At 37.9% G+C, this 14,224-nt stretch overlaps 1 protein-coding gene across 7 annotated transcripts in view; it reads left to right on the top strand.

The window, feature by feature from the left end:
* The window catches only part of LOC123030367 (ran-binding protein 17-like), a 163,422-nt gene that overhangs the window by 33,233 nt on the left and 115,965 nt on the right, over positions 1–14,224 (top strand). For all 7 annotated transcript variants that reach the window (XM_044444228.1, XM_044444231.1, XM_044444229.1 and 4 more), the window contains 6 exons: positions 897–962; positions 2,819–2,923; positions 4,352–4,517; positions 7,772–7,845; positions 10,899–11,018; positions 14,065–14,211. In XM_044444228.1, coding sequence (XP_044300163.1) covers positions 897–962; positions 2,819–2,923; positions 4,352–4,517; positions 7,772–7,845; positions 10,899–11,018; positions 14,065–14,211 — 678 coding nt within the window. The remainder of the gene's footprint in view (positions 1–896; positions 963–2,818; positions 2,924–4,351; positions 4,518–7,771; positions 7,846–10,898; positions 11,019–14,064; positions 14,212–14,224) is intronic.

Raw genomic sequence — 14,224 nt, forward strand, 5'->3', positions numbered from 1 at the left:
GTTCCTCATCTGTAGCTGAAGGCCACTGAATATTCTCATGCTGGGATTTAAACTGATTCTGCTTTCACAAATGTAAAACCATCTGCTGCTAAATGTCATTATATGCTCTTACTAATTTTACATTAAGGGGAAAACTGATAATGTTAATGTGCTTTAAAATAATTAGTAAGATGTGATAAAAACTTTTCTTTATTAAAAACAAACATGCAAAGAATACTGTGGCCTTTTTGCAGTTATTTTAATTAATGCAATTTGATTTTGCATGCATTATTAAAATGTTTGAAGTGTGAATCTGCAGTAGTTAATTCATTAATAATAGAGATTCAGACTCAAAATATTGCTGCTTAAGAGACTTCTTGTACTGAATTATTTTCCTGTGGGAAGGAAAATGAAGCCACATTTCTGGGCTGAATTTAACATTTAATATAGAGATGTTGCTCTGTGCTAAACATCAGATCTAAGCAGATGGATATGGATTGCCATGAAATAAATCAAATAAAAATCCAGTTGAAATCAATAAGAGCACACTCCTGACCATGTTTAGACAGAAAAAAGCCCTGTGAATGCTAACATTCCTCAGTCATCCATGTTGTGAGACTTTTTAGCTTGAATGTGTGTAGGATTACGCCTTAAGTGTATTTGTATAGTTAGCATCATCTAACATCATCTTGTTAGCATCAACTTTATTTTGTGTTCTTGGTTTTTGGTGCCAGAATTGGCGTGTGGTATTTAGAAGGATAAAGATGTGAGGAATCTCAAAGAAATTCATGTTTTCTTTTTGTACTTCTGTAGTGGAAACTGGCAGACTAATCCCTTGTGAAGTTGTGTTTCACCCCTCAAAGTTAGCTACACATTCATCATCGAAACATGAATGCTTCTGTTTCTGTGTATTACAGGGTACTGTGGACCACTGTATAATAGGAGTGACAATTCTTTCCGAACTAACTCTGGAAATGAACTTCGTAAGTAACTTTTTTCCTCTCAATATTATTTTGTAATGCTTTCGGAGAATTGTCAGGACTGTCTTGAAGGCTAGACACTGAGGAGTGGCATTGGACTCTGTGTATAAATGCTTTGAAAGCAGAAGGAAACAGAATTTCCAACCCGGTGTCCTCCAGATGGACTGGAAGCCCATCATCACCATCATATCCATGGAGCATATTGCCTGTGGGTGATAGGAGCTGTAGTCTAACACTTGGACAGCACTCAGTTGGAGAAGGTTGTCTGTGGATTGAAGCTCAGAAAAAGATTGTAGCTCTGCCTACCTGAGCAAAGCGGATAGTCTAATCTCTCAGTTGCTAAAACTAATCTGATTTAATTTGTAATCTGATTTAGGACCATGAAGTCTAGCCTGCTCTTTTTATTGAGAGTTTCCTATCACTTGCTTTTAAATAATTTGGTCAGTCCTTTTCCCATCCATTCAACATTGACTAGAGTGGAAGCTATTAAAGAGACTGTGTAAGCTGTTAGGATAAATTTTAGAGGCAGTTTATATCATCAACAAAATCAAGTAATCAGACTTCTCTGGCTATGGGTATAGGAGTGTTTCAGAATTCAGTGCTTCTCCATGAAAGTACTGTCTGGATACAGAAAAGTGGGAGTATGGGGGAAGAGGCAGAAGTGGTCTCACATCCATCAGTTAATGCTTAAAGAATCCATCTCACCAAGGACCGCAAACATTTTTACTTCCAGATGCTATCAAAGCTTAACTTTTACCTATAATGTGTAAGCTTAGAGACATGTTGTAGTGGATTGAAAGGGGGGTTTGTTTCTCTTAGCACACATCATTTTGTTTTTCCCTTCAAATTATAATCCAAAGTGTTTTCACAGATAGCAATAAGGGTGTCATCCTATTCCTTTCATGGGTGTTTTTACTTTCAACATGGTTAATAGAGTGTTTAGCATGGCCATTTTTAATTTGGGTGATGGTCACTTGGAAAAGTAGTGCAGTGCATATATATTCTTAAATGATAGTTGTCTTTTCCATAGAGAAAGCTAGCATGTGGGCTATCCTCTTTGTGGTATAATGTTCTGACCACTAATATATGATATTTAAAATATATAAAATAAGGTGTGAAATTGTTACTAAATAAATTTGCATAATATAGGTCCATATGATGTCACTGTAGGGAGATGAGAAAGTCAAACAGTGATTTGAATTTTACTTGTAAAAATACTCTGAAATTCTTGAGTACTTCTGCTTGCTTTTGCAGCCCACGTGTGCTCTGATTGTCCTTAGTATTTTCTGTGCCTTTGCGCCAAACTTTGTTTTGAGATTAAGCTGAGATCCTGTGCACATTAACTTCAAAACATGTTCTGTTGAATCAGTAGGACTTGCTTCTATATCTGTGATTTTAGGATTAAGCTGTTAAGGTAGCCTTACAAAATGGACATGCTGCACTAAACTCTAATGAAGGATCTGCCCTGCATAATGACAGACCCTTCCAAAGTTGAGGGTTGTGGTAATAGATGTGAGATGTTCTGCAGACTGTGCGTTTGTTCAGGATTATAGTATAAAGATTCTGCCTGTCTGGAGGACTGGCTTTTCTGAATAATTTCCTGCAATTGAACTCTGTTTTCTTGTGCTATTTATCCTAGGGCATTTTCCCCAGAGTAATTTGAAATACAGAATCACAGGCATAAAGTAGTATTCACTTGTTTATTATTGGTATTGCATTATATGGAGTATAGAGAAATAATGCTAGAAACAAAACTGGATTCAAGCATACTAAATCGGGTCTACTTGTTTACTTGCAAGAAGTGTGCTTTAACAAGCCCAGATGAAGACACATGTAATCTTAAGTGCTTTTTTTTAAAGGTTGATTATTCTAGACCTTCATCAAAGCATCGTAAAATAGCTACCTCATTTCGTGATACCACTTTAAAAGACATTTTGATGCTGGCATGTTCTCTGCTGAAAGAGGTAAGCCTCAGTGCTAGCCATATTATACAGGTATGAATTTTCCACTTGTGCAGAACACGGTTTTTTAATAGTTTACTACAGACAGAAGTAAATGTTAGAAAAAGATTAGCATGCAACTAGATGGAATATTGTTCAGGTTTGAGTGACAACAATGCTTTGTAAGATAGAACTGAATGAACAAATAGAGTCAGACTAGGGATTTAATTATGAATCCCTATTTGTCTTGATGAGTCCAGCTAAAATAGAATTGTTGCCTGAATGCTCATGTATGCTAGATATTGGCTGTGTTTTCAAATAATGCTAAACTGGGATTCCTAACTTACAAAACTACAATGTGAATAAATAGCTTGCTCGTTTACACAGCCTGTCCACTTATGCTTTTTGTGAACATGTAAAGAAACAAGGAAGGGTTAGATCAGTGTGATGTCTGAGTGAGGATTATGCTTTACTGCACCTGAGGAAACCAGGGTTCATAGACAGGTTTATTTTGTTTTATAAATCCTGTCTTCTCTGAGTACACTGTCATGGGTTTGGACATAACCTTAACATAGCCTACTGTATCCTGATGCCCTCCAGCTGGACTGCCATCATTCCCAGTCAGCATGGTCCATCCTAGAGGTGGTAGTGTGACACATCAGGAGGTTGCCAGGATGGGGAATCTTTTTTAAGCTGTCCCTGCCTCTTTTGCTGGCCTGCTCAAATGAGGGGAAGAGTGGACAGTCTACATGCAAAGTACACAACTCATACCTATGCTGGGATTTTGGGCATATTATTGTATATGAATGCAGCCATTGTAACACACAAGACACTTAAATGGCCTGATAAACACATTTGTCAGTGAAAGTTCTTATAGCCAATGATTTTGCCACATATTAAACACATGAATAAGTTTATGTCAGTGAGGACTGATGAGAATAATTGATGAATATAGAGCAGAGGAGGACATTTTACTGTTTAGTATTGGGATATGTTCTTGCTTTACACATTCATTTGCTACTTGTTCAGAATATTTTAATTGATTTTTATTGCCAGTTTCAAAAAATCAAAACAACACAGAAATAAGGTAGTTTTAGTTTTCTTACATGTTTTTATGACTCTATTACAATGAATACATGCATACTTATAACGTACCTTTATATATTTTATGTATAGAAAAACATACCACTATTCTAAGGGATATTTATTGGTAAACTATGCCAAGGTAGTCCAGATATCCATGCATTTATTCAGTTGTAAATTAATTTTTTTATTTTTTATTTTTTTATGCCTAAAAGGCATCTATTCAAAAATAAAAAATTAACCAATTCCTTCCTCTACTCTCCATTCATGAATGACTGTGCATTCTTACTGGCCTCCTTAATGCAAGCCTATTCATATTCAGACACACATTTTACTGACACACATTTTTCTTTATTTACTTGGATTTAGATGTTGGCAAAGCCATTGGATCTTCAGGACCAACAACAACAAAATCTAGCACTGCACCTTTTGAAACTTGTTCTCAATTGTCTTAACTATGACTTCATTGGCAGTTCAGCAGATGAATCTGCAGATGATCTATGCACAGTGCAGATTCCAACAAACTGGCGATCAAGTAAGAGAATCATACGTATTCATTAAAAATGTTCTGTGTGGCATCTGTGATAATGTGCATTTTTAATTCAGTAGCCATATTCTGTGTCTGTAAAGGTATGTAAATGCATTATTTATTTATTTATTTATTTATTTATTTATTTATTTATTTATGTTATTGATGTAAAACATTTGTATGCTGCCCAATTGTGCCACAGCACCTCTGGACAGCTCACAATCAAGATAAAACACAATAAAAACCAACTACAACATATTAAAAATACTAAATCAATAAAATGCAGGCAAAAATATAAAACAAAGGTCAAATGGCATTAATTATTAAAATATTTTTTGAAAAAAGGAAGGGCTTTGCCTGGAGCCAAAAATAATATAAGGAAGGTACCAGGCAAATCTCCTTGGGGAGAGCATTCCAGATATGGGAAACAGCTGCAGAAAAGGCCCTCCTCCTAGCAGCCATCCCTCTCACCTCCTCAATGGATGGCTCACACAGGAGGGCTCCCTGTGTAGATCTCAAAGGCCAGGTAGGCACATATGGGTGCAGGCACTCCTTGAGATAATATAATATGCAGATATATGGCTTATGACTATTTCGTTGTACAGATTTAATTATATAAATTGGTAGATGAATTAACTGATAGAGTGAAACATCCCACCTTTCACAACTTGTAACCAGTCGCTTTTCCAAACTTTTAAGTTACCAGAACAGGGACAGACCAAGCCTGATTTAAATTATGGAGTTTTTAAGTGTGATCCATTCAAGCATTATTTTTAAAGAGAGGGACTGTGATTTTTATTTGTCATATGTGAACCTGCAATGTGATACCACATGAAATAATGTTGTGTTATACTAATTTTGTTCCTCTTGCAATACTAGCCCCTGAATAGTCATGATTTGTTTGGTAATCCATATAGTTAAGAATGTAACATGCCGTAATACACGAGTTGCTCCTTTTGCTTCAGTTTTCCCCATCCCTCCCTTGAATATTTTCTTTGTTCTTCACCACCACCTCCTACTGTTTATCAAAATATTCTTTTTATGATTACTCTTTTGAGGGTATTTTTTCCTGAGGAAGCTGAAAATGTCCATCTTGCACATTTTGAGGCAACAGTGAACACTGAAATGTCTTTTTTACTCCATACATGTATTAGTAAAAGATGATCTTTCTAAGAGATATCCTTGGATCATTGTTTCTCACTTTGTACCTTGAACTGCTTTTATCAGTGAAATATCATAGTAGCAGGGGAACTTTTCCAAATAGAGAAACAGACAGCAAAAGATGGCTGTCCTGCCAATAGATAAACTAGGAATGACACAGTTGAAACGTTTGGTTATAGGAAGATCTTTTGTCTTTGTATTGAAGTTTAAACTAGAACAGGAGTGGGCAATGGTAGCAGGTCTTGGGGCCATTTTTGTTGTTGAGCCCCCTTCTAAAGGGCCTTAGTATCACCTCTTGTCAGTAAATAAATGCCATCAATAGTAGCTTGGAGCATCAAAAGGATCTGATTTTATTTGTATCCAAGCTAAATTTGTCCTTTTTCATAATTGCTACAGAACCCATTTTCCCCAGTGTTTTTTCCAAAATTTGGGGGAAGGGAGTGGGGGCTTCGGCAGGGCCAGTGTGTTGCCTATTGCAGATCTAAGGTCTGCAGTCCATGCAAAGAGCTTAGATTTTGAGAGGCAAAACCTGCCCACCTGATATCTGCCATGCTTGAAACGTAGTTTCATGCCCACATTTGAGACATTGGTGGTTGTTAACAAGCAAGAGGGTTCTCTCCAGGCAGTCACTGCCATGAATTGCTGGGGCACTTAAGTCCATATGGTTCATTGCCATGTTAAGTATGCCTACAGGCCTCTGCAGGGACTTTTTTGGTACAGGGCCTTCTGGAGCCTGACTTTGGACAGAGTCTGGATGGACGCATAGAACTCTTTACAAGTCTGGCCCACAAATTTGGCTTCACCTGTGGAATTTCTCTCCCCAGCTTCACCCATGCCTAGTTATAGTATATTGTATATTAATCATATTGAATACATTTAAAGTGTTTTTCTGTGTGGCAGTTGTTAATGTTTTGGAGAACTACTTTTTTTTTGAGTAATTGGGAACATGTTAGTGCATGAAAAGTGCATCTAGTTAATAAAATGAACTTTTCAAGGGAACTAGATAAAAATGAACTTGTTTGCTCATCGCTAAGTAGAACTTTTGTTACCAGTTCTATATACATTTTCAGGGTTCACTATTTTAGGATAAAAACTGAATATTGTGTAACTTTCTGCAGACACATAAGCATATGTAATATTAATGTAGCAAAATGGCCTATTGCATGGATTTGATGTAATAGGAACTATTAAGACTGTGAAAGAAAATAACAGTGTTAACTATTGATTTTTATTGCTACTGTTAAACCCAAAAGAGGTCTTAGAAAAGAACACTGAAAAAGTCCATGATTTGGTTTATTGCCTATGGCCTCTCTTGTGCTTGACACAGTCATAAGAAGGGGAGAAACTGAATGAAAAGAGACAGCACTGAAGTGGCAGCAGGAGTAGAATTTACTGCAGAAATTAAGTAGGGGCAAAGGGATGCTATATGAACATTACATACCACTACTGTTGCTGGTGTTTTTGAGTGTGGGGTGTTTATAGACGGCTGGAAGTGTTTTGCAGCACAGCCTCCTCCTTTGAATCCACTTGAGGTTGTGTGCAGCCTGGGGTTGTGACATCACTGCACAGCTGAATCTGACTACTACACAGCTGTATCTGACTGCTTTCATGGCATTGTGATGTGGCCTTGATGGCAGTATATCCAGCTGGGTTTTATCACACTCCCAGAAACAAGAGGTGGCTAAAGAAAAAATGCACAGCACTGGAATGAGTGCCATGAGTGGAATGAGGATGGACACAGCAGTGAACAGTCGCATCAGTAAACCCTAAGCGGGGAGGGCTGGGGAACATGCCGGCCCTCTACTCATGGCACAGCACTATTAGAAATTTAGTTGAGCTCTTGAGGGAGGCACCAGCCCGAAAAGATGATGTTGGGTTGTGTAGTAATAGTAAGTGCCACTCATTATGGGGTCTACTTGTTTGTTGTAATATTAGGTCTGGGCTGTGGTTTATTTCTGTATTGCGATGTGTTTTCTTCCTCATGCTGACTAAACACTAAACTGTTACATTTTAAATAGAGGGGTGATACAGTAAAGTTACTTTCTCTATTGCACTCTGATACAGGAATTTGCCTCATTCTTCTCATCTTTCCTTCTCAGTCTTCCTGGAACCAGAGACCTTGGACCTCTTTTTTGATCTCTATCATTCTCTTCCATCAATGCTGTCTCAGCTAGTAAGTATGTTTTCAGTAATCTTCAATAGGCAAAGGAAGGAAGGGCTCTCTGAAAAGCTGTCTCCATAGCAGTATACATTTGTTAAATGTACCATACTAAGACATGCCCCTTGCCCCTATCCTTCCAGCTTCCATTTCTGCTTCTATACTGTCCAGTTATTTTGTGTTGCAGCAGCCATAATCCTTGACCATTAGTCATGCTGGCTGAGGCTGATGGGAGTTTTAATCCAAAACACTAGGAGGGCATCAGGTTTGGAAAGGCTGAATACACATACTTGAAGTTGAAATCATTGAGGCTTTAGTGCTGGTTATTGTGAGCACATTCATTTTATTTATTTCATTTTTATACTGCCTAATAGCCTGAAGCTGCATCTTTCCCCTTTTCCCTTTCTAGCAGATCAAGGTGAAAGGCTTCTAACTCCAACCCTTCACTTAGGCTGGTCAGTTGGGGTTGGTTTTGCAATTTATTACAAAGGTATTAACTAGAAGCATCCATCAATCTAATACTTCTAATTTGTAGAGTTAGTTCTTGCCCATGCCAGAATTTGATTCTAAACTGAATTCCCTTCTTCACTTCCCCTCCAAACTAAGCCGGCTTTACCTCCAAGGAGGCTTGCAGTGGTTGTGAGCCAGGTGGCAGGAATGTTGGACATTAATTGACCTGGTTGTTTGACTTGATAATGAGACACTGGGCTGATAAATTCACACACTTGTTCCTCTGACCCTCCCTGTTCTACATTGCCTCCCTACCTCCAAACTAGTGGGTGTCTGGTTCTCCCCAGCTGCTTGGCTAATTTCAGAACTCATTAATCTTTGCATTTCAACTATGCATTCCAACCCACCTACAGGCTTTCTGGTTGTCATTAGAGTAAATAAGTATATTGTGGAGATAAGTCATAGAAAAATGTGGAACACATGAAGATGCGGGGGGTGGGGGGGTTCCCACCAATCCAAATGGCATTACCAGATATTCAGAAGCACCATATCTGGTGTAAAAATCCTGGTCATTTCTGTTTATTCCCTTACTGTACTCTCACTGAATTGTACGCTCCTTCTTCACATAGTGCTTGCCCCTCACCCCATGTCTTGCCTACAGATGAGAAGAACTCACAGAAGCAATACCAGGATGGGTGTGGTGAAGCTGTCACTCTTCCCTTATGATTGGCCTTGCTTACATATTTGGGGTATTTTTGTTCTTGGTTTCCGTGTTGTAACTGTAGTGTTGAGAGAGCTATGTTGAAAGGCCTAAGGAAGCTACTTCTCAGGAATCTTCTTTCTGGGGTTCTTTCATTGAATGCTGAGTGCTTGTGCAAAATGGATTTGTGGATTGCCATTTCACTAAAATTCCCTCATCACTTATTTCTTTCCTCTTGTGTGCACCTGTATGTTTACAATGCCCAATGCTGCAGCAGATCTTGTTATGCAAATTGCCTTGCCCTGTTAAAGTGTATTTATAGTCTTTTTCCCAAGTCATAATTGGCAACTTGGCTAGTGGGGAATCATGTGTTCAAACATGAATGGAAATATGTAGGGATGTGTGTACATACATATATATGTGCAGTGAGTTACTGCTCAAGGCTATCAAGTTTAAATGTTTCATTTTGAGTTCATTTGTGTTGCCTTTAAGGTAGCAGCAGCATAATGATTAGTTCCTCAATATGGAATCTTAGATAGGATCTTAAGAAAATGAATATTATATTGGAATTAGGTTAGCTGCTTAAACAGGTTTTATATTTAATTTGTACAAGCTATTGTAGCTTTTTACATTTGTTTTAAAATTTCACTTTTCAATTTTATATGGTTGTTTTTATGATGATTTTATTGTTACCTGTATTTTATATTGTATTTATCTGTTGTAAACTGCTTAGAGAGCTTTGGCTATTGAGCGATATAGAGATAAAGATAATGATAGCGAAAGTGATAATTATAATAATGCTCCATTCTTTCTCTGCCATGCCTCATTTTCTGCCCAGTTTTGTTTTCACATTGCCATAACTGTGATAGCTCAACAACCACATTATAACAGCCTGGTATAGGTTACTGGGTTGTTGTAGTATCTCTTCAGATTAACTGTATAATCACAGCATATCATTATGCCTGCAAATCAGGAAATCAGTCTTGGCCCAGACATTTTGTTTTGGGTCAAAGCAATACATGGAGCTCTGTTCCCCACAGCCCGCAAGTCAGTGCACAGAGTACTCAAGGCCAGTAAGGTTGCTTAGTGCCTGAGGCAGAAAATCCCACAAGTAGCTCTCCTCCTCCTTGACCATCAAACATTAAAAAATAGTTCATCAAATAATAGCTGGCTTCCCTTTAATGATACTTCCAGTCAGCTAAGAAGGCTGGCTCATAGTAGGGTGCTGGCCTTGGCAGATTGTGATGGGATCACACCAGAAGTCTGATTTTCTGTGGAGCCAAGCTCTGCCTAACTGTGTGTGGATTGTATCTGCTATGTAGGTATTTTTCTTAAATTCATTCTATCTTAGTTTTGCAGATTGTCTGTTATCCTGCATTTCATTGTCAGTTCATTCACAGAATGGTGAGGTTTGTTGGAATGTAGTAGAATTTCATTCTTTTTGCACAAGTGTGCATTTCCACAAGTTCAGATTTAAACAATTTCTATACCCATGGGAAAAAACATTCTGCAACTTTGTGAAATATATGAGACTTAAAAAAAATAGTAATCCTATGTGGAATCCACTGGTTGGATTCCTAGAAATCTGAGTTCATTGTAATCCATTGTGGTTTTCTCCAACTTCATTAGGCATTACATGTGTAGGAATATTCAGATTCATCTTGTTTAATATTTTTGTCCTGGATAACTTCAGCATTTTATACACAATGTATGTAGGGCTAAACTAACTGTTGTTTCAACTTGAGGGGGGTGGGGGTGGGGGTGGGGGGGACTTCCTAAGCTAACATAAATTTGCCTGGCATAATAGCAAGGAGCCTGTGGTTGTAGATTGTTGTATGGTTGTAGATCCTTTAGTTCAAAATGAAGTATTTATATCATTTAAAAATGTAATCCTTTGAAATCCTTGTTTCCTTTGTAGGCACTTTCCTGTTTAGTTCAGTTTGCTTCTACAAGGCGATCCTTATTCAGCAACCCAGAACGTGCCAAGTACCTAGGTAATCTGATCAAAGGAGTAAAAAGAATACTTGAAAACCCTCAGGTATACATTTCTCCATCTTCTCATCAGTTCTGGTTTCTATGATTTTTACTTTATTGTTAATTTTTGGGACCAGCGGGTGGTAGTCCACAGGTAGAGTTTGCATGGAGAGGGCTGCCAAACTGGCATTTGTGGTGATGTTTGGGGTTGAAGAGTTGGGTGTAATGTTATGTTGATGTACTCTGTATATGCAGAGAGACCGCATACCAATCTTTATGGGGCATCATATATAGCTCTTCATACAACTCAGGGTGAGAGGATGAGGCTTATTTTTCCCATTCCCTCCAGCCAGTGAGTAGCTGCTATGGTGTTGCCAGAGTTTGGGAGAAAATGACCATGAGGAACGTGTGGGAAAATTGGGGTCAGTGCAAGACTGGTGTGCTGGCTAGCCACTGAGCTTGTTTCATTGGTCGTCATAATTTCTAGAAGGATAAATAATCTTTTAATATTTTTAAAAGCAGTATAATTTTTTGTGCATGCGTGCTTCCAAATATGCTCTTTGGGTTTGAAAAAGCCAAACACAGTTATTTATAATGAATGAAGTTCTCTATGTGAGAGAGCCAGGTGAGGGTAAATTGAATTATAGAATTATAGAGCCAGGTGAGTATGTGCACCACTTATTTTCTGTTGCTCTGCTTGGCCCTGTTAAGAATGTGTGTATTGGCAATACATCCACACAGTCTTGCACATGTTGGGATGTGCGGCGTGGGGGAAAGTAGCCCTTGATCTTCAAATAGCTTTGGATCAGAAAGGAGTCAAACAACTCTTCTTTCCTTTGCCGCACTATTGCTGAGATCATGTTGTACTCCTAAGGCAATGTACCTGCATTAGGGTTCTAAGAGAATTACTACAAAGAAACCTGTAGCCCCTCACACACCCTCTCCAGCCACTCAGTACTTGATAGAAATTAACATTGGGTAGCTGAGTTGGTTACATCACTGTCTTTTAATTCATTTTCCCCCTAAGGGGCTATAAAGGAAACAGTTACGATTTAAAAATACAATATTTTATGAAATATTTTTTGAAGTCAGTGTAATTTTTATAACATCCTGCATAACATAATTAATCTCTCACTTAAAAAAATAACAGTTGCAATTAAATCTGAACATAAACCAGCTAAACAGCATGCTTACAGTCTGAACTTATCTACCAATCTTACAGGCATTAATTTCAGTTGTTCATCTCACGGAAATGGCTCTGTCCAGCTTCACATTCAGTTTTTGCCTCTTGGAAATTCTGAGCTTTCAGTTTCTCTGGCTAAAGATACAGGATAGATAGCATTGTTTATGTGGTGGTGGAGTTGGGCCAGCCATGGCAGAGGGATTAATTCAGACAGTAAGACAGTAGAGCAGGCTAAGTAAAAATTAGTCCTTTGAAGACACCCAAAAGGTGGATTAAAAAAAATATGTTGGATTATTTTTCCTGGTAACTATCAGACTCTCCTATGAAAGTCATGGGCATTCATTTTTGTTTGCTATTTTATTTTTTCTGTGGGTAAGGCTGAGCCAAAACATAATAAAGTGGAAAAGAGCAACACTGGAAAGGAAAAGAGAAGGCAAAATTGTCCACTGTCATCTTCTGGCATTTTCATACTAATTTTATATTCATTTATTTGGAGTAAACTTACTGCAGTTCCTCCCTTACCTGGGGGTAAACCCTATTGAACTCAGTGGAACATTTATGAGGAGGAGACATGTATAATATTGTGCTGTTAACCTTGAACTGGCATGGTTGCTGGTCAAACGTTTTTCTATTTTGAAAACATTACTTCTGTTGATAAAAAAGAAGCATGCAAAAAAATATAGCAAGACATGCAAAACCTCCTTGTAAGATTGAAACAGTATAGAGAGTCAGCGTGTTGTAGTGGTTAGAGTGTTGGACACAGGATCCAGAAGATCAGGATTCTGTTTTCTATTTGGCCATGGAGCTCCTTGGGTGATTTTGGGCCAGTTACAGTTCTTGGCCCAACCTATCTCGCAAGTTGTTGTGAGGATAAAATGGAGCTGTTTAAGCTGTCCTGGGCTTACAAGATGGAGAAAGGTGGGGGTATAAATGAAGTGCAATAGTAATAATGAAAAAACATGGAATTTGTTGTAAATTAACATGGCTTAATGGTCAGAATTTGCACCTTTGTTTAAGAGAAAAGATTTCAATGGGAAATTTCATTTAAAATTATTTAAGTACTGCTGATTTCAATCTGAATGTAAAATCTTAAGTCATTTTGATTTAAATAATTCTACCCTGAGGAGAATTAAAGTTCTTTTTAATGGAGAATTGGTTATGGAGCCAACTGGGTAACTTTGCACCAGTCACAGTCTCTTAGCCAGCCTACCACACAGGGTTGTAGTTGTGGGGATAAGTTTGAGAGCAGAAGGAGAATGAAGTAAGCTGCTTTGAGTTCTTTAACTGAGAAAGGTGGGATATAAATCAAATAAGTAAGTTAAAGCATACTAAGTTCTGGTAGTTTAGGGAATAATAAAGCTTTGGTATCATTAAAGACTTCCACCATTCTTGTTAAGCTTTAATATTGATTGGCATATGCATATACATCAGTGTTGGGGAACTAGTGGTCCTCAAGATGTTTTGGTCTATAACTCCCTTCAACTTCCACCATTGGCTATACTGATTAGAGCTGCTGTGAGTTTTTAGCCAACACATCTGGAGGATTTCAAGTTGACCATCCTTGACACATATACACTTTATTATTCATGCAACTCAAAGAGGCAGCCAGCACTACACTGTGATTGTGCATTTTCTGATCACCAACTGTATGGCCTCTGTGTCCCAGCTTTGTCTATTGAATTTGTTTGTATTTTAAAATAGCATTTGATTTTTAAAAATATGTTATATATGCAATCTGTAATTCCCTATTCGGACTTGTATCACAGCTTCTGAATCCTTCAAGATCCTCTTCAGGGGATGCATAACATCCTGGGGCAGCCACTCTATGCAAAATAATATGCTGTTTTAGAGGTATGTCTTCATATATGTGTGCCATTAGACAGTGACTCTAATCATGAAAATTATTCATGTTTTTTCTGTAATTTAGGGTTTATCTGACCCTGGTAACTACCATGAATTTTGTCGATTTTTGGCTCGACTGAAGACTAATTATCAATTGGGGGAATTAGTAGTTGTGAAAGATTACCCAGAAGTCATTCGATTGATAGCCAGCTTCACGATTACCAGCTTACAGGTAAGGCAGTTGT

Source organism: Varanus komodoensis, unplaced genomic scaffold, assembly GCF_004798865.1.
Source record: "Varanus komodoensis strain SLA01 unplaced genomic scaffold, ASM479886v1 scaffold44_3, whole genome shotgun sequence".
NCBI lineage: Eukaryota > Metazoa > Chordata > Lepidosauria > Squamata > Varanidae > Varanus > Varanus komodoensis.